The following is a 25,250-nucleotide window of genomic DNA, read 5'->3' as shown; positions in this document are numbered from 1 at the left end:
CTGAGATTTCCCAAGTAAAATCCAGGGCATGGCCTCTGGGCCAGACGAGGGGAATATGACAGGGCCGTATGCAGGCACCGTGGTCAGCCCCACAATGCTCCTTCACACATGGGCTCCTCGAAAGTGCCGGCCCCCTGCGCCTTCTGCCCCCACTGCACTGAGCTGCTGGCATTACATCTCTTTCCTCCTTGTTCCTTAGGACATCGCCCAGAGGGACAGAGCAGAATGACGAGGTAGAAGCCTGGTCCACTGGCCAGGCAACAATGGTGTGGTGCCCAGGGCTCCTTCCCAGGGAGAGGTGGCTGAGGGAGGGGGAGCCAGCAGGTGTGTCCTCTGAGGTGGCTGTGTGTTTGGGGGCGGGGTGGGTGTCGGTCCCTGGTCTCCCAGTGGGTTCCTCACATGTTCCGGGGACTCAGGTCCCTGCGGGAAAGCATTTCCACTGTGGAGTACCGTTCCAGCATGTAGACTGGGGATCACCTGTGAGGACGTCCCCGCAGAAGCAGCCAGTCCCCTCTAGGGCTGAGAACTTAGACCGGCCCGTCTCCGTCTCTGCTCAGCATCACAGAGAAATGCACCTGAGCCATGATGCGGGCACGCCTGACCACTGTGTGGGTCCTCGTTCCGTGTCTGCACAAGTCCTTCCTCCTTGTCCGCCAGGCTGTCTCCTCCTGTGTCTTTATGTCCCTTCCTACTTTTGTTTTCCTCCTGTCCGTCCTTGTGTGTTTTCCCCACACGCTCAGTCGCCTGAGGCTGTTAGCAGGCCTGTCCACAGCCTGCCTCCTTTTCTGCACATGCTTTCCGCCATCGAGCTGGGCCACAAGGCACTGTCTCTTCCCATCCTCCTATACGTTTCCGTTTTCTTCGCTTAACCCTCAAAGGCATGTAGTGCTGTGTGAGTGCTCAGGGACGTAAAGGAAAGTTCTCCTTCCCCCTGGGGTATGCAGTTACTTTAGGGGACGTGCAGATCCATGCAAGAGAAAACCCATGGTAGCATACAATTTCACGTCAAGAGGAAATTCAGGATGGGTATGGACAAAAATAAGGCAGATTATTCTTTTTTTTTTCTTAATTTTTTTTTAACGTTTATTTTATTTTTGAGACAGAGAGAGACAGAGCATGAACGGGGGAGGGCCAGAGAGAGAGGGAGACCCAGAATCCGAAACAGGCTCCAGGCTCTGAGCCGTCAGCACAGAGCCCGACGCGGGGCTCGAACTCACGGACCGCGAGATCGTGACCTGAGCTGAAGTCGGACGCTTAACCAACTGAGCCACCCAGGCGCCCCAAGGCAGATTATTCTTGAAGCAGTGGCAGCTTTGTGGCAGGCCCTTGAACTTGAGGTCGAGTGAGGAGACCATAGAAGATATGGGTGGGTGAGGGGGAAGGGCATGGCCCTAAATAGGCACAGCTTTCCCCTCAGTTACTTCGGGTCCTTGGCCCCTTCATTGCTCATGTGTTTGCTGCTTCTGAGAGTGGGGAACCGCTGGGAGTTTTGAAGAAGAGTAGTGCCGGAGTGAAACCACGCTGGGGGGGGGGGGGGGCGGGTGAAAGGGGTTCTTCTGGGTTTATGGGACATGATGAAGAGGGCAGGGGAGAGGTGTGCTGGAGCAGGACCGGGGTGGAAAGACTTGACCTAAGATGGACTCAGAAGGTCTGAGTGGACCACAGTCCCATGCAGGATGACAGTGTCCCATGATGCACAGGTGACAAGACTCTTGGGTTACTCCAGCAGACAGCATGTGAGAACAGACGGACACTCCCAGGATAGTTGTGCACGTACGAAACTTACCACTCTGCGAATAAGAAGACAGGCAGAAGTAGGAACCTGTCCCTTCATCGTAACAAGCCACAGTCAGAATGTCATGCCTTTTAATGTTTTTTTTTTGTAATTATAAAAATTACACTTGCTTCATATAATACAAAAGGGTAGAAATTAGAAGCCCCATAACTCCTACTCCATGGTGATGACTATTCCTTACTCCTTAGTTACCTATTACGGTGTGTCCTTCCAGGCCTTAGGATGCCTTTTTGTTTGTGTGTAGACACACACACACACACACACAACACACACACTCACTCACATCCACCTTAAAGGAATATGGTAATTCATGAAGAGCATACACGGGGTCTGTGTGTCTCCCTCGGACAAGAGCCTGGGAAGCCCCAGAACACGCTCCCTCTGTCGTGTCCCGATGTAAGCCGTGTGGGTCGCGGCTGGTTGGTGGCCGAGCCCCTCCTCCTGGTCAGCCTCGATTACAGTGGTATCCACCGCTGAGCCTTGAGGACAGGCCAGTGTCAGGGCCTCCATGTTTGCTCAGCTGTGGGTGCGTGTCAGCGTCCGGGCCCCTGTACCGTCTGCATTTCACACGCAGTGGCGTCGGGGCCCGCAGGATTGAAGTTACTTGCCCAAAGACTATGGAGGTTGGTGTTCCACCCTGGCACGGAGTCCGGCAGGTGGAGCTCCCGACCATGGCCCTGTGCTCCCCGATGTCGTGGCCGTGGCCTCACATCGAGGTAGCCGGCTGTCGTGCAATGCAGCGAGAAGGTGACGCCCTGTGGTGCTCTGTCCTCCTTCAGTTGTGCACAAGCCATGTAGAGAAGTCCTACCTGTCAGGGCTTTGGCCTTCAAAGTCTACACATCCGGCAGCAGCTTGAGTTGGCGGACGCTTAGCTGATTCTCCACTGCCAGACCAGCTTTCCACGGTAAGCTGGGAGTCCGTGAGTTTTCACTAGGCTCAGTGCATTCGTTGAGCATTGCACAATTAAAGGACATACGTTTCAAGTGACAGGAAAATCACAAGCTAACAGCCATGATAATCCATCCACCTTATCCGGTGCTGCCTTTCTGTGTAGGAAATATAATTAGGCACATATCCACGGAAATGTATGCTTGGCAGGGGTTGGGGACCACCCCTACAATCAGACTATTTGCTGCTCAGATACAAGTAGCCAACGTTTCATGTTTTTATCCGCACACCCCCCCCCCCCGCCTTTTTAAAAAATATCAGCTTATTTAATGTTGTATACAGACATAACTCCTTCTTTGGGATTTAACATTTCGATGTTCAGACACTGCTAATTGCATTCATTATTATTTCCTGAACTGTAAAGGACATATTCTAAATTGAGCAAAATGAGATCCATGTCTTTTTTTTTTGGAGATCCTAGATATTACATGCCTGTGGACGTCAATGTTTTTCTCAAACTGTAAAGCCGTACAGATTCTGTTTTTACACGTGTTGGTTGTTTTTCCATGGATTTTCCAGTGTGAGGAAGGATAACATAATGGATAAAAGAAATCCCCTGGGGGAAGGGGGTGCCTGCAGCATGGGTCAAGAGGTTTGAGGTTGCATGGAAACGTCCAGGCCGTGTTAGGAGCCCATGCTCTCCACACAGGTGCAAAGTCGGGTGTGGGTGGTGGGAGGTGTCGGACCGATGAGCGGCCAGGTCCACAAGGCCGACTGGTTTGCCCCTACTTCCACAGCTCCGTTATAGTAGACTGGACCCATGGGGATGCCATGGACAGACGCACGGAATGGGAGGCATTATCGTTTTACGGTTTTTGTTTCAGAAACACGGCACACAACAGGCAGAATATTTCCACTGGGCCTTGATGATTGTTTTCCAATGTTTCTTGACAATATAAAAAATTATATTTCTTGCTTAAAGATTGAAAACAGCTCTTCTTAGCAGTAAAAGGTAGAAGCAAACCAAGTGTCCGTTGATTGACTGGATAAGGAATATGTTGTTTATACAGGGATCTATGTATAGTGATGTATATAGCATTCACTCTTTTTTTTTTCATTTTTTTTAATGTTATTATTTATTTTGAGGCAGAGAGAGAACATGAGCATGGGAGGGGCAGAGAGAGGGAGATACAATCCAAAGCAGGCTCCAGGCTCTGAGCTGTCAGTGCAGAGCCCGACGCCGGGGCTGGAACTCACGGACTGTGAGATCATGACCTGAGCTGAAGTCAGACACTTAACCGAGTGAGCCACCCAGGCGCCCCTAGCATTCACTCTTAAAAAAGGCACAACGTGTGGCACCTGTGACCACATGGGTGAGCCTTGAGGGCGTGACGCTGACTGAAATGAGCCCGTCACAAATGGACAAATATGCATCCAGTCATAGGAGGCACGTGGACTCAGACCCTTCGTGGAGACAGAAATTCCTGGACAGATGAGGTAGAAAGCAGCGGTAACCATATACTACAGTAGACGTTGATGTAAATGTCGCAGAGAGTCTCCGCGTCATGGGCGCGTTCAGATGAATCTCGAACATGGCACCACTGGGCACTTCATTTCCGACTCACTCGTTCAAGGGGGCACCTGTCAGTGACTGGTCCCCGCATCACCTTCTGTACCCAGTGCCTTTGTGTCTCCAGCAGACTAGACCCAGGGACACAGCAAATCACTTCATTTTTTCCCTCACTCAGCGATTCCTCCGAGCACAGACTAGAACAGCAACAATTTTACATTTGACTCTTATGTCGAATCAGGGGGCTGAGCTGCAGGTTCAGAGATTCTGTGATGTGGGCCGTGGGAATCTTGTGTCAGATGAGTGGGGGTGAGCCACAGGTTCACTGATTCTGTGACATGGCCGTGTGCGGATCTTGTGATGTGTGAGTGGGGCTGAGCCACAGGTTCAGAGATGTAGAGTGAACAGGGAGCTCCTTGCCTCTGGACTCGGGTCGTCGCCACACGAGTGTGATCGAGACCATCAGTTATGGCGGCGCGTCTTGAGTGAACTAAATGCACTATTTTAGATTTGGTTTTATCATGTTCTTAGCCCTTCCTTGTGTAAGTGAAGTTAGAGTTTTATCTTATTCAGGTCAATAATAGAGATGAGGATTCCGTGAGGTGTCAGCATTTGTTCTGATATTTTTCTCTTGGGCTATAAGAAAAGGCTATTTAAATAGCTCTTTTGTATATTGATATTGTTGTGACAAATCAGAAGCAGCAACCTTAAACGTGTCTTCTAGTAAATAAAGTTAACACTTTAAGCAACTCACACTAAGTAAACAAAGGCACAGAATGAGATTTTTCCCCAGGATCTTCAATATTTTGAAATGCGGTTGTCCCGTGAACTGCACAGCTCCACTTAGACCCAGGTTTCTTTCTGTAAGTACAGCATGGCACTGTAAATGTGATCTTCATTATTTTCTTAATCACGTTGGCTTTTCTCTACCCTACTTTATTGTACGAATACAGCATGTAATATCTATCACATACAAACCATGTGTTGATCGACTCTTTGTAGTTAATTTCAGGAAGAGTCAGAGTTTAGCGTGCGTTTTTAATGGTGTGAGGCTCAGCATCCCCACCCCCGTGTTGTTGAAAGGTGCCCGGTAGTGGGTCAGTTTCTTCCAGTATTAAAACACATGTAAGAAAACATCCACGTTCAGTATGCTTTTTCAAAAAGAGTGACCCAGGGGCGCCTCGGTGGCTCAGTCGGTTCAGCATCTTACTCTTGATTTCAGCTCAGGTCGTGATCACGGTTTGTGAGTTTGAGCCCCATGTATGGCTCTGTGCGGACAGCATGGATGGAGACTGCTCACGATTCTCTTCTCCCTCTCTCTCTCTCTGCCCATCCCTTGTTGCTACCCTCTCTCAGAAGAAATAATAAACTTAAAAAAATAACTAAAGATAAAAGAGTGTCCCAGTCTTTCCGCGATCTTTCTGGGGAAGCCTGTGGAATCCGTGGAAAGCTAGAGGCCCAAACACCTCCAGTCAGGTGGTAAAATACGCACAGAATAGACTGCCACCACACGTTTCCCTGTGTCCTCCGTTCACTGCTCACGGCTGTGACCACACGTGTCGAAGAGTCTCTATGAAGATCCCTGTCATTGCTTCTGTGCGGAAGGGGCTCCTGAGGATAAAGTCTTTCTAACAGAGTCCCCTAAGACGCTTAACGACCGACCGCCCTGTGCCGTTTGGTTTTCACATCGAACTCACACTTGGCCCGCTTTCTCTGCCATTGTCCCTTATGCAACACAGAACAATGTCCTTTACTCCGTTTCGGAAGCACAGATCGGTGAGTTTTCCAAGTGACCTAGAAGTTACCAACAGCACTATTTGTCGCATGGGCCGAAAGAGGAGACTGTGCCAAGGCCCAGTGGGGCTTGGGGCTGGCCGCAAGGGCAGAGGGCGAGATCTCTGGAACAGAGACCTTCCATTATCGAAACGCAGTGGCCTTGTGAGTTGATGGTTTAGATGCAGGAGAGTGCATGTGATCAAAATGTCGGTTATTACCTGACTTACATTTTCTGAATGCCCCACGTTTCAGAAAAGAATGTGCAACTTCCAACTCAGATACCCTCCGGGTTGTATGAACTTTAATCAACTTATTTTCTTGGTCTGTGCACAGCCTATGCAAACGGCAGTTTAATATGGAGATTTTAAGCTTGTCGGTACAGCAGAGTGATTTAATTTTAATATACACAATTTTTGCCCGTGAGGTATTTCTGCAGACTAAATTTCATAAGATGAAGCAAATGTTTTGCAGATTTAAAAGTTCTGCCCCTTTCTGGTTGCATTGAAACATTGGACCTCTGATTCATAAAATATTCTCTGTGTGGTAAATGGTCCAGTATCCGTAGCGACATTTAACTGCATAGTACAGGAATTGAATGTTAGTTATTTATAAACATTACTATACCTGTATGGTAAATATTTTCCCATTCGATATCACATTTTATCTTACAGTGTATAAAATACGTAGATACTATCAATATTTAAACTCTCCACACTGTTTTGACATTTTGCTCTGATAATGCTCCAGTAATTTGAGCATAATTAGCAAATAGCTAAATGCATGATGGAAGAAGGCCTTGAAATTGTGGGTTCATTTTCTAGAATAGTAACTCCCTGGTGAGGCCCCTTGAAGAATCCCGATCCCTCCAGGTAGCGTCCCTGTGTGAGGCAGGGGACCCAGATCCCAGTGCCTGGCTGACTTCCTTCACTACGAAATTTATCTCTTACTTGTCTTTCGTCTCAACCGTTTGTTCCTCTCGTGCGTGCATCTGACCTGTTTGCTGTCTAGCAGGGGTCGGCAAACAGTGCGTTTTTGGCTTTGCAGACCACACGCGCTGTTTGTCTCCATTCCTCAGCTCTGCCTTTTGAGCCGAAAGCAGCCACGGCCAGCGGGGATGTGAACGGGCGTGGCTGTGCTCCCACAAAGATTTCTGAATGGACACCAACATTGGAATCTCCAATCCTTGTCACATGTCCCCAGAACATTCTTCTTTTGACTCTTTTCCCGTTTAAAAATAGGCGGCAGGCTGGATGCACATTTCACGGCGGGTGGAATAAAACACAGGGCAGAAAGCACCGCAGGGTGCATTGAAATCCTGGGTGCAAGGTAGCTGGACCCCTGGACCTGCTGTCCCATTTTGTGCGTCCAGAGTGCCGTCCTCCCCTACCCTGGGCCGAACACGCGACTGTGTGTCTATGAAAGCAGAGAGGCCTCAGCTGGGGAATGATGAAGCACGTGGCGGGGGGGGGGGGGGGGGCGGGCCACGGAGAACACTAGTGAGGAGTAGAACACCTGCCCTCTGAGGCCCCTTACCCTCAACGACCAGCAGGAGCTGGAACATTCTTCCCTGGGGTCCTGAGTCACCTCCTGACAAAGTTACAGTCCCCGACACTGCAAGGCACCAAGGTAAAGGCTTGCTGCTGCTGATTGTGTCCACCTGACACGTACCCAGGCTGGCACTGGTGGAGGGACCCTCCTGCCTCTTCCTGCTTCTGGGGCCCCAGGCGCCCCTGGGCTTGTGGCCCCGCCCCTCCCGTGTCTGCCTCCCTCTTCCCGTGGCCTTCTTCCCCACATTTCTGTGTCTTATAAGGACGCCCGTCAGTGGACCTATGGCTCACCCTGTAAATCCAAGATGACTTCACCCCAAACCCTTAATCAGTTACACCTGCAAACACCCTGTTTCCAAATAAGGTCACATTCTGAGGTGCCAGGGAGACATGAGTTTGGGGGAGGACACTCTTCAACTCGGTATGCCCCACAGCCCTGACTGGGAGTCCTCTGTGTAGGCCTCGTCGGCTGGTGGACTTTATTGTGGGGTGACAGGGATGTAAATGTGACGCGGGGGAGCCCTGTTGCTTTGGGTCACCTGGGAATGTGCATCCGAGCCATACAATGGACAGAACTGACCTCCCCTGGCCAGCTGACTCAAGGAAGGACGCTATCATTCTCCAGCAACTTCCAACACTTGAGGGCCCAGCCAGCGTCTAGTGTTTCTACCTTTGTGTCTTAGCTCAGGCTCCCGTATCAAAGTCCCATAGACGGGGGGACTTACACACATTTATTTCTCACCGTTCTGGGGGTGGCAAGTGTGCGGTCTGGCCGCTCGCCTGGTCCCATTCTGGTGTGGTGTCTCTTGCGCTTCTTATGAGGCCACCCACGCCATTGTGGCCTCTATCTACCTCATGGCCTCATAGAACCCCAGTTGCCTCCCAAAGGCTCTGTCTCCAGCATCACCCTGTTGGGGGGTTGGGCTTTAACATGGGAATTCAGGGGGGGGCCTGCATTCACTGCAAAACAGTGACTTTATCTTGCCTGGAACTGAGTCGTGAAGATACCCAACGCCATCCCATTTCCTACATGAGCCAGCTCTCAGACGGGACATAGGCCCTGCAGGAGCTGGGGAGCTAGGATTGAGACCTGGGCAGCGTGACCTCGGACGATGGTGCAGTTACAGAAAAGTGGACGAAGCGGACATGACATGCTGTCATAATCACCCTGTTCTTTGCTGGCGTGCAGACCCCTCTCTGGGCCGTGAACTCTGGGCCAGCGGAACACGGCTCCGTTGGCTGTCGCTGCTCACCGGACCCACAGGCCTGCTGTGACGCTAGACGCATAGGAAGAGCCCCGCTTCCCCTCAGAAGCTGGACTTTGCAAGACACCGCCTCTCCTGCTAAGGCAGGGCTCCTTGGCCTCAGCGGTGCTGACCTCTGGGCGTGTGTCCAGAGGTGGGAGTCCGTGCACTGTTCCACGTTGACCGGCGTCCCGGTCTCCGCCCACCGGGGGCTGGTAGGGCTTCCTTCCTCAGTTGTGACAACCAAACACCCGTCTCCGTGACCAAAGGCCCCTCAGCAGGGGTGCGAGCAAAAGTGCCCCCACTCGGGAACCGGCGCCTTGCGCTGGGCACTAGGTGAGGCAATCGGTGTCAGGTGGGCCCAGATATGGCATGGGGCCGATGGAAATTCCAGGCTCCTGAGCTGTGTTCAGAGTGAAGCATCACTTGGAAGGAGAGCCCTTCCGGAATTGTCATCACCCAAAAGCGGCCTGTCCCTCAAATCCTGCATCCTGGCACGAGGGCAGAAGGTGCGGTCATCTCCGTCACCGTCCCCACACTTAGGACAGAAGGAGTTAGAATCCACCCGTGGGAGGGCCGTGCACACAGTGTGAGTCACCGCTGGTTCGTCTCCCCTGGGGCTGTGAACACACAGCCTGTGGGTGTTCATCACGAGGCTTGGACTAGAAAAATCAGTCAGGTTAGAGTCCAGGCAGTGCCGAACGTCTCCTGGGAGTGAGGACAGGTGTCAGAGACCCCCGTGGAGAACCACTGCCCCACCGTCCCCGGGGACCTTCCACGCCTCCCTGCTGTTGACCCCTGGAGGGGGGGAGGGGTTGACCCCTAGAGGCGCGGGGGGCGGGGAGGGGGCAAGGGGTTGACCCCTAGAGGCGCGGGGGGCGGGGAGGGGGCTGCCTCTTGCTTCCTCTTTGGAGTCGGTGGCTAGAGGAGGGGCCTCTGCTACTGAAATAGAGGGCAACTGGGAAGCTCTGTGTTCCTTTGTGTGTTTTCTTTCCTTGGGCTTTCTGCTTGACCGGTAACAATTTCTGGAGTATCCCCGCTTGCACATCTTTTCGCTTTCACGATTGTGAATTTCGCCTCTTTTCAGGGTCAGGTCCCCAGTTTCTGGCCTCCTACACTGCCTGTGCCACCCTGGGTCCGTGTATTAGCTTCCTGCAGGTACTGTAGAAAATGACCATCAACTTGGTGGCTTACAACAACAGAAATTTGTGTTCCCACAGCGCGGGAGACTGTGAGAAATCCAGAATCAGGTCTTCGCGGGACCATACGCTCTCCTGAGGCTTAGGGGAGGATCCTTCCTTGTTTCTGGGGACTCCAGGCATTGATGGGCTTGTGGCTGCGTCCCTCCAATCCCTCCATGTGTCTACACACAGCCTTGTCCCTGTCTCTCCTCTTCTCTTACGGGGACACAGTTGCTATGATCTGAATGTTTGTGCCCCCTACAAAATTCATAGTTTGCATTCCTCAGTCCCCCAGTATGTAGGTATTAGGAGGTAGGGCTGTCACAAAGTGGTCAGGTCGGGAGGGTGGAACCCTCACCAATGGGATTAGTGCCTTTATAAAAGAGACCCCATAAAGCTACGTCACTCCTTCTATCTTGTGAAGAAGACACAGTGACAAGCTGATTATCTGTGGGCCAAGAAGGCCTCACCAGCTATGGAGTCAGTCTAGCTTCTTCCTGTGTCCTGACGCCCAGCCTCTGGAAGTCTGAGAAATAAATGTGTGTTTATAACCACCCAGTCTGGGCTCGTGTTGTTGCAGCCCAAACAGACTAAAACAGTAGCTACTGGATGTATCCGGGATGATCTTATTCTCAACATCCTTCATCATCTCTGCGAAGATCGTTTGTTTTCAAATAAGGTCACAGGACCTGGGGTTAGGACTTGGATATATCTTTTTGGGGGCCAGCAGTCAAGCCACTATACTCAATCCCAGCCCTTTAATCTGTAACATCAAGGTGTTAGCCTGCTTGCCTTCCAGGCGATTGTGAAAGCCACCTTCTGGGAGAGCCCTTCACACGTGGGCGGGTCGGGGTGAGCAGGGGCCATGCCCTGTCAACAGAATACATGTGTGGAAGGTCTAGGCTGGGCACAATCCTGCACCGTGTCTCTGTTCCCAGGACAGGGTTGGGGTCTGCTTTGCTTATGGGTAGCTACCTGGCGTTCATCAACAGACCATATGGCCTGGCCCCAGTGGCACATGCCATCATCTTCCTAGGTGTCCTTCTAGACAAATCTAGACTTAGTGCCCACTCCACAGTTCCTAATGGCGTGCACATTTTTGTAGAGTCTCGTCTCCCCCACGTGGTTAACTTCTCACTGGAGGTGTTTGTGTTTAGCGTAAAGTGCTTCGCGCAAGGCCAGAGCTGGTAGTAGGGTGTCCGTGGGTATATCTCAGTGAATTCCAAAGAAATTCTTTAAAGAGCTCGTGTCAGCTCTCAATCTTTTCTACATTTTTCCTTTTCCAAATCCATTTTAATGGCAGCATCCGTGTTTTCTCTCATCGATCTTGGGTCTTTAGGATGAAGTTTTAGGGAAGCGTCCTTCCTATCAAGACTGCTGATAATTCACATTTCTTACTTCTTCCTGTGTAGATTAATCCTTTGAGAGCTGATTCTTCGCAGCAATAGTTATCTGTCTTTCTGCCTTTCCCTTAAACCGACTTAAGCACACCATGGGCCAGAAGCTGTTAGCTGGATTTCATTTATATACTTAATTAACCAGCTTCTCTGCAGGACAGAACTCCATTTACATTTTTAGTCTTTGACTTCTCGGGGGCAGTGACTGAATAAGAGAAACTTGGCATCCAGTGGTTAAAGGGTACAAAAGTTTTTTTAAGGAGTCAGCCAATTATATACCCAGAGAGATTTGAATTTCTTTCTTTCTTAGTGACTGTGTCCCAGACTTTAGGCGATGGTGATGATGATGACAGTAGCCAGCATTTATTTGGGGACTTCCTGTAAGGCTTGTCAAGTTGTCACGCCACTGATTTTACGTGCGTGTCTCCCCGTGTGCACTCCTGTACAGCAGTTGCACAGGGAGAGCACGTCATTGCTGTTTGAGAGGTGACAACATTGAACAGGAGGAGGACACATGTTTGTGTGATGTCCCACCCGGAGGGCTGTGGTCTCTTCCCTTCACCCTCTTCTCAGCCACTTTCAAGGAGCTCAGTGTGCTGTGGCTCATTTAAAAAAAATTTTTTTTTAATGTTTATTTATTTTTGAGAGAGAGACAGAGTTCGAGCAGGGGAGGGGCAGAGAGAGAGGGAGACACAGAATCTGGGGCAGGCTCCAGGCTCCGAGCTGTCAGCACAGAGCCCGATGTGGGGCTTGAACTCAAGCGCGGCAAGATCATGACTGAGCCACCCAGGCGCCCCTGGCAGTTTTATTTTTAAGATTAACAATACTCACCTTCAATTACTATATCCAAAGTTTTGTAATTGGCCATGTTTTCATCATGAGCGTTCTTTTGTGCCATCCATCAGGTAAGTAAAGGTTTTTAATTGAAATTTAGCTAATAGATTTAATCCATGATATTAATCAGTAGTTGTTACAAATTGGGTGAGTGTTTAGGCATCTTTATACTTTCAACTAATGTATTCTAACTGCGTAGACACTGACTATAAAAAAGACTTGAACACTGGTTGAAACCATTTTTAAGTGTGAAGGTGTTATAACATGAGATGTATGGATGTGTATTTTTCTTGTCTGGCTATTGTCCGTTCTGGTATCAGAGAAGTACTTTGGTCTCATGACATGAGTTGGGACCTGTTCCCTCCTATTTTCTGAAAAGTTTGTTCAGAATTGGTATTATTTCTTTCTCAAGTGTTTGGTAAGTTCACCAACGAGGCCATTCAATCCTAGATACAGGAAGGTTTTTAACTACGAATTCTCTACTACAAATTGGGCTGTTCAGGTTATTACTGGCTTCTTGAGTGACCTTTTTATCTTTCAAAGAATCTTTCTATTTCATCTAAGTTATTAAATGCATTGGCACAAAGTTGCTCATAATAGTATTTTTTAAGACTTTTAATGACTTTAAGGATCTGTGATGATGTCCTCTGATTACTGGAACTGGTAAATTTGGATCTTCCTTCTTTTTACTTGATTAGTTTGGCTAACAATCGGCCAATTACATTGAACTTTTTTAAGATGCAGCTTTTGGTTTAAGGGATTATCTATCTGTATTCTCTTTTATGCTGTTTCATTGATTGCCTCTCTCTCTTTTTTTTTTTTTTTGTTTGTTTGTTTAACTTGACTTTGCCCTTTCCTTCACTTTCTTGGGGTAAAAGCTTTAATCATTGGTCTTCATTCTTCCAGTTTTTTAGAGGATTGATTTGAGACAATCTTCTTCTGTAATACAAACATCTAGTGCCATAAGTTTTTTTCTAAGCACTGTTTTAGCCACATCCGCAGAATTTTTAAAAAAATTTTTTTTTCAACGTTTATTTATTTTTGGAACAGAGAGAGACAGAGCATGAACGGGGGAGGGGCAGAGAGAGAGGGAAACACAGAATCAGAAACAGGCTCCAGGCTCTGAGCCATCAGCCCAGAGCCCGACGCGGGGCTCGAACTCACGGACCGCGAGATCGTGACCTGAGCTGAAGTCGGACACTTAACCGACTGCGCCACCCAGGTGCCCCTACCACATCCGCAGAATTTTAACATGCTATCTTTTTGTTCTCTACAAAATATTGTCTAATTTCCATTTTTGACTTCATCTTTGACTCATGTCTTACATAGAAATGTGTTATCTAATATCCGTTTTTTTTATTTTCCATATACCTTTCAGTTATCAATGCCTATTTTAATTCTTTTATGGTCAGAGAACATATTTTGTTTGATTTCAATCATTTAAAAATGTTTTAGAATTTTTTATAGCTCATGGATTCATGTTCTATCTTGTTGAGTGTTCCACATGTCCTTGAAAATAATTTGTATTCTGCTGTCTTGGGTGATGCGTTATGTAAATGTCAATTCAGTTAAGTTTGCTTGATAATGTTTTTGAAGTCTGCTGTATCCTTACTTTCTATTTGTTCCATCAGTTACTGACAGAGGAATTTGGAACTTGAGTTTGTTTCTCCATTCAGTTCTATTAGTTTTTGCCTTATGTGTTTTGAAGCTCTGTTATTTGATGCATATATACATTTGGAATTCTGTCTTGTTGATGAATTGACCTACTTGTCATTATGACATGTCCCTAGTTATCTCTGAGAACCGTCATTCACTGTTCTAAAGTGCACTTGTTTGCTATTAATGTAGCTACCCAATTTTTTGATTAGTAGTTACATAATACACGGTTTTTAATCCATTTATTTTTAACCTGTCTGAATATAATTAAGTTTTCTGCAGATAGTATGTAACTGCATATCACTTTTGTTTTTGTGTTATTTTTTTCTGTTCTAACTTGGGCATATGTATAATGTTTATACACCTTCTATAAGGTCATGATCTGCTAATTCCTTCATCTCAGCCATTTCTCTGTCCATTTCTATTCATTGCTTTTTTTCTCCTGGCCATACACTGTGTTTGTGTGCTTTTGTATAGGCATGGTAACTTTTTTTTTTGGGGGGGGGGGTGGAGAGCACAAGCAGGGCAGGGGCAGAGAGGGGGGGACATAGGATCTGAAGTGGGCTCTACACTGACAGGCTGATAGTAGCCAGCCTGATGTGGGTCTCCAACTCATGAACCGCAAGATCATGACCTGAGCTGCAGTCTGACGCTCAGCTGACTGAGCCACCCATGCGTTCCAAGGCATGGTACCATCTCGATTGGATGTCAGACATTATGAATGTCACATCCAGTGGAGTGCTGGATTTTGCTTTCTTTTTCAAAAAGTTTTAACATTGTCCTCGCGCAGAGTTAAGACCCATACCTTCCTTTGAACATCTCAGAACTGTTTCTCTTAAGGGTCAGGCACTTGACATTATTTGTTGCTTTTGTGAACAGTTTTAGGTGTTTGAACAAAATAACCGTGTCCATCTTTTCTGTTGCGACTAAGAAAGTAGGAACATGGCCTCATGCAGTTACCGAAATAGTAATGATTACACAATTTAAAAATATTATGTTAGGGGTGCTCGGGTGGCTCCTTGGGTTAAGTGTCCGGCTCTTGATTTCAGCTCAGGTCATGATCTCCTGGGTTGTGGGTTCAAGCTCCATGTCGGACTCTGCACTGACGACACGGAGCCTGCGTGGGACTCTCTCTCTCCCTGGCTCTCTGCCCCTCCCCTACTTGCGCGCTCCCTCAAAATAAACAAACATTAAGGTAAAATACAATGAAATAAAAATTGTGGGTGATTAGTGCTGTGTGTGGATTCAGACGTTACTGTCATAATCAAAATGGGTTTAAGGCGGAAAGGTACTGTTGTGGTTGACAGGTTTCTGATACGCGCCCTTTGTCCACTGGCTGTGTGCACGGCGATATGGCCCTACATGTTCCCTGTATGTGTGCACAGCGGTGTTACCGTGCGCATTCCCTTCCCCATGTCTGTGTCCAGTGGTATCACCCTACGCGTCCCCTGTCCCGTGTCTGTGCGCAGTGGCATCTCCGTCCACGACCCCCGCCCTGTGTCTGTGTGCTGCGACATCTCACTCCGCAACCCCTGCCACGTGTCTGTGCCCTGCGGCATCACCGTATGCGTCCCCCGTGTCTGTGCGCAGCGGCATCTCCCGCCGCATCCCCTGCCCTGTGTTAATGTGCAGCGGCATCTCCCTTCGTGTCCCCTGCCCTGTGTCTGTGCGCAGCGACATCTCCCTCCGCGACCCCTGCCACGTGTTTGTGCGCAGAGACATCTCCCTCCGCAACCCCTCACGTGTCTGTGCGCAGTTGCGTCTCCCTCCACCTCCCATGTCTGTCCGCTGTGGCATTTCCCTCCGCAACCCCTGCCACGTGTCTGTGCGCTGCGGCATCACCGTATGCGGCATCACCGTATGCGGCATCACCGTATGCGGCATCACCGTATGCGGCATCACCGTATGCGTCCCCCGTGTCTGTGCGCAGCGGGATCTCCCTTCGCGTCCCCTGCCCTGTGTCTGTGCGCAGTGGCATCTCCGTCCACCACCCCTGCTCCGTGTCTGTGCGCAGCGGTATCTCCCTCCGCGACCCCTGCCACGTGTCTGTGCGCTGAGGCATCACCGTATGCGTCTCCCGTGTCTGTGTGCAGCGGCATCTCCCTTCGCGTCCCCTGCCCTGTGTTAGTGGGCAGCGGCATCTCCCTTCGCGTCCCCTGCCCTGTGTCTGTGCGCGACATCTCCCTCCGCGACCCCTGCCACGTGTTTGTGCGCAGAGACATCTCCCTCCGCAACCCCTCACGTGTCTGTGCGCAGTTGCGTCTCCCTCCACCTCCCATGTCTGTGCGCTGTGGCATCTCCCTCCGCGACCCCCGTCCTCCTCGCAGTTAGCGCGGCGAATCGTGCTTTCGCGTGCCGCGCTGTTGGTCTTGCTCAGCCGCGTTAAGCACAGTCCGGTGTCTGCGCTGCTCCTCACCGGCTGCTGCTGCAGCTTCCCACCGGCTCCCGCCTTTGCGCGGGACCTGTGCTCCAAGGCCCTTCCTGCTTTCCCCTCCCCAGCAGTGTGAGCAGAGATTGAATTGCTTTCAGTGGAATAGGGGCTTTTCGCAGAACACGCGAGCAGCGCAACCATTGCCTATTCATCGCGAAAGGAAAGGAGAGGAAACGGAACCTGGGCCGCCAAGCAGGGACACCTCCCTGGGCTCACCCCGCCTGCTTTCCACGTTTCCACAAAAGCGGAAGCAGAGTTTGTTTCTGCTAAAATTGCCCGTGTTACTCTGGGAAATGCTATCGGGAAGCCCTGAACTGTGCTTGAGTTTTGTTTTGAGGAGGTGTGCTCAGGGCCTCTAAGCACCCGCCCCGTCCAGTCGGTGTCACGTGAGCTCCCTCCCGCGAAGAGGCGGCGGGGACTCGAGGTCGCGGAGCTAGCCCAGGGTCCGCGGGGAGCCTTCTGGCCCCGGTGTCCCCCACCTCTCTCACGGCTTTCCGCCCTCCTCCCCAGGGGTGGAGAGACTGATTCGCCATCTGCGCCGGCACGGCGTGCCCCTGGCCGTGGCCACCAGCTCCAGCCGCGCATCGTTTGACATGAAGACCGGCAGACACCAGGCCTTCTTCGGCTTGTTTGACCACATCGTGTTGGGGGATGACCCCGAAGTGAGCAACGGGAAGCCACATCCCGACATATTTCTAGTCTGTGCCAAGAGGTTTTCCCCTGCTCCGCCCACCCACCAGGTAAGCCCCGTAGAGGGGAGAAACGGGGGTCGCCCAGGCGGGCTCTGGCCGCTACTCTGGCGCCTTGTGGTCACTGTCGGGCGGCCACGCGGGGACGCCCTTGTGCTCGGAGACAAGGGCGGGGGAGGGGCCGGGGCAGAGGGGCGCGGGAAGAGCACGGCAGGTTGTGGGGGAGCGTCTGCCCCCCGCGTCACCAGGCCAGTGGTCTGGGACTCGCGCACGCTGTCTTTGAGCGCTTACGTTCGCCATAACGCTGCAAGACGGGCACCGTGCAGCCAAGGGGCCCTGTGACGATGTGGCCCGACGACGTCCGTATTTGCAGCGAGTGGACTTCAAGGCAGATGCTGATTGCAAGGCAAATGTGAATCCTCAAAACTCACCGTTCTCCCCACATGCTTCTCAAGGGATGTTTTGTTACTGCAGAGTTTGTGCTCATAGTGACCTTTGGTTTTATCACAGAGTTTCCAGGCTTCTCTTTCTCTACGGGAAGGGGGCACTGGTGGAGTGTGAGCTCCAGTGCCCTGTCTCCACCCTGTGTGGACCGCTTTGGTACGCGGGGTCCACAGTGCAGACGGAGCAAAATGTTTGAAGATCAGAACCGACTTCAGAACCAGTGGGTCGTGTTTGTTCAGCTTTGCTTCACTTCTCCCTGCACTGTTACTGTTAGGATGGACAGCTTAGCCCCCGTGGGGGCTTACGCGGGTTCCAGAGGAAGAGGGAGATGCTCTTGAGAGGGGGCGGGCTCAGGTCTGACTGTGCGCCCTTGCAGATTCCAGAACCACAGGGAGAGGGTCTGAGGGGAGGAGGGCTCAGGGCTGACTGTGCACCCTTGCAGATTCCAGAACCATAGGGAGAGGCTCTGAGAGGAGGAGGGCTCAGGGCTGACTGTGCGCCCTTGCAGATTCCAGAATGACCGGGAGAGGGTCTGGGAGGGGGCGGGCTCAGGTCTGACTGTGCGCCCTTGCAGATTCCAGAACCACAGGGAGAGGGTCTGAGAGGAGGAGGGCTCAGGGCTGACTGTGCGCCCTTGCAGATTCCAGAACGACCAGGAGAGGGTCTGGGAGGGGGCGGGCTCAGGTCTGACTGTGCGCCCTTGCAGATTCCAGAATGACCAGGAGAGGGTCTGAGAGAGGGCGGGCTCAGGTCTGACTGTGCGCCCTTGCAGATTCCAGAAAGACCAGGAGAGGGTCTGAGGGCGGGCTCAGGTCTGGTTGTGCTCCCTTGCAGATTCCAGAATGACCAGGAGAGGGTCTGAGAGGAGGAGGGCTCAGGGCTGACTGTGCACCCTTGCAGATTCCAGAACGACAGGGAGAGGCGGTGGCCTCAGAGCTGACTGTGCGCCCTCTCCAGTGGCACCTGTCTCAGCACCTCAGACTGGTCCTCAACTCAGAAGCTCTAAGAACCCCATGTTTTAGGGGACTTGCTATGGGTTTCGTGCCTTAGGTATCATTGGTTAAATCATTAGCCATTGGTGATTAAATCTTTGCCCCTGGCGGTTGGGGCCAGGTCTAAAAGCTCTCTTTCCTCCAACTGCACCTTGGTCTTTCTGGAAGCCTGCCCTCATCCCAGGCACATCTAAGGACCCAGGTAGTCACTTGATTAGCAGAAACCCCAGTGTGGTTGAAACGGGCTTATTACGAAAACAAAAGATGCTCCAGATGCTCAAGAAATTCCAAACGTTTGGGGAGCTCTGTGCCAGGAGCCAGGGAATGAGACCAAACATAGGTTTTTTGTAACATCACAGACATAAAGGATCACTGAGCGATTTGGGTACCGTATTCACAAGGATACATGGATCTGGGCTGATTTCAGTCTCATCCATGAAGCTAACTCAACAGCAGTTGCATGACAAGGGACGAACCCACGAGCGCCCCGCCCCTGAGCCCCATTCCAGGGCCGCGGGACAGGTCCGGGGTGAACCTTTTTTGCATGTGCTTCTTGTATCTGGGCGTCCAGGTACCTTCTTCCCAGGAGAGCTGTCCTTTTTCCACCAGGCATGGTGTCCGTTGAAACACAGTTATCTGTGTGTTTTCACGTGTGTGCGGACCCAGTTTATTAGAAGACACTCGCTGCCCCTCACGTACCCCTTTGCTTGAGGCCACTTGCAGAGGGAACACCCAGCTGCGACTGAACACTCAGCCCCACAGCTCCCGTGTTGTCCGTGCGTCCCCGTGTCCTTCCCGTCGACAATATTGATTTTAAACTTGTCAAAGGAAAATGAGCACTTGCCTGTCTTTACAATAATTTATTTCATAAAGTGTTCTAGGCATCACCCTGGTTGCTAATCCACACTTGTTTACGCACGGCTTTGTCTTGCGGAAACGAAACCTTTCTGGTCCTGTTTCTTAGGCAAATATATATAGTCAAGGCTTTCCGGGTTTTTCGTCAGGTGTTGTGCATATGGTAAATCTAAAGCAAGATTTGATCCGTCTCCTGGTTGAGGAGACATTGTACTTGGCTTTTTCTTCTCGTGCAGGAAGCACTTGCAAAGAGGGTTATTGGGGCGCCTGGGTGGCGCAGTCGGTTGGGCGTCCGACTTCAGCCAGGTCACGATCTCGCGGTCCGTGAGTTCGAGCCCCGCGTCAGGCTCTGGGCTGATGGCTCAGAGCCTGGAGCCTGTTTCCGATTCTGTGTCTCCCTTTCTCTCTGCCCCTCCCCCGTTCATGCTCTGTCTCTCTCTGTCCCAAGAATAAATAAACGTTGAAAAAAAAAAATTAAAAAAAAAAAAAGAGGGTTATTGAAATAGGAGAAGGTTCTTAGAACGCGTCCGGCTCCTTTCTCTTTGATGCAGTGTGGGTGCAGAAGTCTAGTGAGCCTGCCAAGTTCAGGGGCATTTCATATGACTGTTAAGTCCCCAGAGAGATTCACGGTTGCAGTCGGGAACATTTTATGCTGTGGGTGTCATCAAATTAATTAGCTACAGTGGTAGGGATAGAAAGGAGTGAAAAACAAGCAGCCTAAAAGGAGGAAATTAGGCTAAAGTGTTAGTTACCGTTTTACTAGGAGAAAATGCCTAGCAGAGCTGACGTTAGTTACACAAGTTCTCAAATGATTATTTCTGAGTTATGTATGAGTTATTCTTTTGTGCTAAAAATTAGCCAAGGTGGTGCCTTCCCCAAAAAGTCCCTGTGTCCCATCCTCAACGCTCTAATGAGTACTCATCGGGTGCGTGCTGGGTACTCTCAGAGACCCTGTGATGTGAGGTCATCTGCCCCGGCGTCCACAGCGCTCGATCATCTGCAGGCTCCACAACCACCAGGCAGGTTGAGGGACAAGCTGGGAGTCGCCCCCAGGCCCTCTGCGTGTGTGAGCTCTCCATTCGACTTTCTAGCCCTAGCCGCTAAGATGCACGTCTGCGGGGCAAAATAAAAACGACCACATCATTTACACGTCACTTCTGGGCTTGACATTTATTTCATGTGAATCCTAAGATCGATTCCAAGAAGCAGACCAGTCAGTACTTTGCATATTTTAGTTGTCTTGTTTATGTTAAAAGCTGAATTTCAGGGTTTTTTTTTGTAATTCTTTTTAAAAATGTTTAAAAATGTTTTATTTTATTTTGGAGAGAGAGAGACAGAGCGTGAGCAGTGCAAGGGCAGGGAGAGAGAGGGAGACGCAGAATCTGATGCACACTGCAGGCTGCAGGCTCTGAGCTGTCAGCACAGAGCCTGACACGGGGCCCGAACCCACAGACCGCAAGATCGTGACCTGAGCCGGAGTTGGGTGCCTAACCAGCTGAGCCAGCCAGGTGCCCCTTTTTTATTCCTTTTTAATTTTGTTTTGTTTTCGAGAAGGTTCTGCACATTAAGCGTTCATACGCCTAAACGGTAAGAATCTCTCTCTCGCTCTTGCTCTCTCTCTCTCTCTCTCTCTCTCTCTCTCTCTCATTTTTCTGTATGTGGTCTTCATCCCCAAAGTCGTGAGACAGGCGTGGGCTGTCAGGATGTTGCTGCGTGAAAAACTTACTTACCTCCCGAAACGATGGGAAGCAAGTGTATGCTTTTGGCATCAAATTTAAAATTGATTTGGTGGCCAGTTGACCTCTGCCACGCGCTCTGTCTTTTGGGTGATAGGATGTTCCTTAGTCAGTCTCCACTCCCGGCCCCTCTGGGAGAGGCATAGCCGTGCTGGAGCCCCTTCTGGGGGTGAGAAGAGTCTCTGTGCCATCGTTGGCCACCTCCCGGGGCCTTCGGGACCTGCCCGCCTCCAACATCCCTGGCCCGGCCTCAAGACCACTGCCTCCTCCTGTCACCCACAACCACTCAGCACACATACAATGGTGTCAGTATCATTTAATGCCTCCTGCAACATGGTTTACCAGGCCCTCCCTTATTTCATTCAAAAAAAAAAAAAAAAATCTCAACTATCTCGAATATTACCTTCACAGCTACTATCCTTTTATTTCTTCTGTTGCACTGAACCTATGTGTGCTTGGTGCCCCTACTGAGTTTCCACGGAGGAGCTTGCTTGCTTTTCCAAATTCCACTGTCGGGGAGGAAACACATTTCCTATACTCCCTTAGGTTCTGTGCGGGGTGCCTGTAAATTAAACTGACAGGAGACATTAGTAAGAGACAAGACAGATTTTTATTCACATATGGAGGCAGCAGTTCAGAGAAAAATGTGATTCAAGGAGGCAGCTAAAATCTAGGGCTTATATACCATCTTAATAGGGGTTCGAGGGAGACAGAGGGACACTTTCAGGAGGACAAATGAGTCTCGGGGAAAAATAAATGGGCCCTTGGAACGGGGAGAAGACGTGATAGCTTTGTGGCAATGTCATAATGTTTAGGCGATTTCTTATCCAGGTGCTGACCTGTGCTCACTTCTCTTCAGCAGCAAGAGTCAACCTTCTCTGGTTGTAAAACTCCCAGGGGGGCCATGGATGAGGGTCGAATTCTTTAGGGAGCCTGTGCTTTTAGAAAGATAAGGAGAATTCAGAAGAAGCATCTTCCCGCCGCCGTTGACACTCACTTGTCCTCAGTTCCACGTAACTGTAGTCACCGCACCATGTTCTGCACTTTCCTGACCCTCACAGGGTCCCTGTTTTCCTTTTCCAGCCGCCTCGCTGTCATTCACTTCCTCCCTCCCTCCGCTGAATGCTCAGCATCTCGCTGGCCGCACTCCCTGCCCTCTGCTTGGTGAGCTCCTGTGGTCTCCTCACTTGGGAGTAGTCCTGTGTCTGGTTGTCACGTCCCTCCTTCATCCCGGACCTCATCCTGTCTTCATCCCGGGCCACCACCCCATGGCCCTCTGACACCACCACATCAGGCACTGTGATCCCACGTAGCCACATTTTTGCCTTCTCTGTCTCACCTTCAGGTCTGCCTACCCTCCAGCCCACCAGCACGTCTCCTTATGGGACCTACTGTTTCCCTCCCACGTCTTCCCAGCCCCTTTCCACCCACCTGGCCCCACCGTCCTGCAGATAGAGTCCAGACATCCCATCCGTGACGTCCTCAATGCTAAGGACCTCACACATGCCCCGCTCCTCTTTCCAGACCTTCTACGGCATTGCCCCCAGTGGGAGCGCCTCTCAATAAAAACAGGAGCGCGTTTCTGTCTTCACTTTGGACTGACGGAGGCAGCCATTCGTAGATTTTTGCAGTTGTCATTACCAAACGGGTGTAGAATACGTCTCTCACAGCACCACGCAGGATTCACAACCCTAATTACCTGGGATTCAGTGTGGTTCATGGGACGACAGAGACATGTGATCTCCCTGGACGGCGAATACCACGTTGCGTCCCACGCACATGTCTGCCGCGATCGAGTATAACTGGGTGTTCGTCTCCGTTTCAGAGTCAACTGTAGTTAGTAATTGCTCTTGGTGTTGGCCCGGCACCGTCCGATCGGCTGAACTGGATAAACAAAAGTCATGGCAGCACCATTGTCCCTCGCAATTAGAGAGACCGTGCGCGCAGGAGGAGCTCCGCGCTCCGTGTACGTGTGATGTTTCTGTGCAGTGTTGTTGCAGGTCACTCCCGGGAAACACGTCGCTAAGCAGCTGATTTTTTTCTCGGTGTTTAGATTCACGCACGCAGACGCATATGTCAAACCCAGCGTAAACCGCAAAGTGGTATGCCCGGAGCGACTTTTGTTCCCGTGATTTGCGACATTACTGGAGGGGGACCTTCCCAACTGAGACCTATCACGTGGTTGTGCCACCACAGCTGCCTAGCGGGTCCCTCCGTTCTGTGTGTGATTGTGCGTGAGGCTGTGGGATCTTCACGTATCAGCAATTTCCGAGAATGATAGCTCTCATTAGCCAGCCGTAACACCACGTGGAGGCTAGCCTGTCTGCATAAAGCCACCTCGCTCCTAGGGAAAATTGGACACGAGATCAGATGTTTGAAAGGACGGCATTGTATCTGGCATTTCTGAAAAACGAACTAAGCAGTTGTGCAGAGAAGTAATTCTTACCAGACATCAGCAGCAGTGTGGACGGGGAGGGCACCCGTCACTTCCAGGCATGAGCAGCAGTGTGGACGGGGAGGGCAGTAGTCACTTCTAGTCGTGAGCAGCAGTGTGGACGGGGAGGGCACCCGTCACTTCCAGGCATGAGCAGTAGTGTGGAAGGGGAGGGCAGTAGTCACTTCCAGACGTGAGCAGCAGTGTGGACGGGGAGGGCAGTAGTCACTTATAGACGTGAGCAGCAGTGTGGACGGGGAGGGCAGTAGTCACTTCTAGTCGTGAGCAGCAGTGTGGACGGGGAGGGCACCCGTCACTTCCAGGCATGAGCAGTAGTGTGGATGGGGAGGGCAGTAGTCACTTCTAGTCGTGAGCAGCAGTGTGGACAGGGAGGGCACCCGTCACTTCCAGGCATGAGCAGTAGTGTGGATGGGGAGGGCAGTAGTCACTTCTAGTCGTGAGCAGCAGTGTGGACGGGGAGGGCACCCGTCACTTCCAGGCATGAGCAGTAGTGTGGATGGGGAGGGCAGTAGTCACTTCTAGTCGTGAGCAGCAGTGTGGACAGGGAGGGCACCCGTCACTTCCAGGCATGAGCAGTAGTGTGGATGGGGAGGGCAGTAGTCACTTCTAGTCGTGAGCAGCAGTGTGGACAGGGAGGGCACCCGTCACTTCCAGGCATGAGCAGTAGTGTGGATGGGGAGGGCAGTAGTCACTTCTAGTCGTGAGCAGCAGTGTGGACAGGGAGGGCACCCGTCACTTCCAGGCATGAGCAGTAGTGTGGATGGGGAGGGCAGTAGTCACTTCTAGTCGTGAGCAGCAGTGTGGACAGGGAGGGCACCCGTCACTTCCAGACATGAGCAGTAGTGTGGATGGGGAGGGCAGTAGTCACTTCTAGTCGTGAGCAGCAGTGTGGACGGGGAGGGCACCTGTCACTTCCAGGCATGAGCAGTAGTGTGGATGGGGAGGGCAGTAGTCACTTCTAGTCGTGAGCAGCAGTGTGGACGGGGAGGGCACCCGTCACTTCCAGACATGAGCAGTAGTGTGGATGGGGAGGGCAGTAGTCACTTCCAGACGTGAGCAGCAGTGCTGGAACAATGACAGCCATCGTGGTCCTGCAGATTCCTCCCTAAACCCCTGCCTTTCCAGTGTTTCTCACTACTGTGATAGTGCTCTGACTCCCTGTCCTGTCCCACACGCCTCCCCCACTGCGGCGTGAAGGGGAAACCAGTCAGCCTGGCCACTCTGTCCCTCTCTGGTCCCTGCTGGATTCCATGTTCGCCTTCTCTGCGTTAGCACGTCTCGGAGGGAGAAATATCTGTGAGGCTCCTTAGGGAGCGATAATAAACGACATGGTTGAGAAACACTGGATTCGTTACAATCTGGGTTAAATAAATAGTGAGTGAGTAGTCCCTAACAGTTTCCAAGGATGGCCTTTCACAAATTCAACGGTGATTTTTTTGTTGTTTGTTTTTTTTTTTTAATGTTTATTTTTGAGACAGAGAGACAGAGTGTGAGCAGGGGACAAACACTGAGAGCAAGACACAGAATCCGAAGCAGGCTGCAGGCTCTGAGCTGTCAGCACAGAGCCCGACGTGGGGCTCGAACTCACAAACTGTGAGATCATGACCTGGGCTAAAGTCAGACACTTAACTGACTGAGCCCCTCAGGCACCCCTGTTTCTTTTTCTTTTAAGGCTGTGCAAACTAGGATGTCTCCCCGTCACTTTGTGTGTTTAAACCTAGGGGAGTAGGTCATCTTGAGTGGCCGAGGGCTGTGGCAT

The 25,250-nt window shown here is 51.0% G+C and overlaps 1 protein-coding gene across 6 annotated transcripts in view; it reads left to right on the top strand.

Annotated features, from left to right (window-relative positions):
• The window catches only part of PUDP (pseudouridine 5'-phosphatase), a 477,558-nt gene that overhangs the window by 47,483 nt on the left and 404,825 nt on the right, over positions 1 to 25,250 (top strand). For all 6 annotated transcript variants that reach the window (XR_007148886.1, XR_007148888.1, XR_007148889.1 and 3 more), the window contains exon 3: positions 16,831 to 17,060. Coding sequence is in view for 1 of the 6 variants with exons in the window: in XM_047843545.1 (XP_047699501.1) it covers positions 16,831 to 17,060 (230 nt within the window). In the remaining 5 variants the exon portion in view is untranslated. The remainder of the gene's footprint in view (positions 1 to 16,830; positions 17,061 to 25,250) is intronic.

Source organism: Prionailurus viverrinus, chromosome X, assembly GCF_022837055.1.
Source record: "Prionailurus viverrinus isolate Anna chromosome X, UM_Priviv_1.0, whole genome shotgun sequence".
Taxonomy (NCBI): domain Eukaryota; kingdom Metazoa; phylum Chordata; class Mammalia; order Carnivora; family Felidae; genus Prionailurus; species Prionailurus viverrinus.
This window is presented reverse-complemented; position numbering and strand designations above follow the sequence as displayed.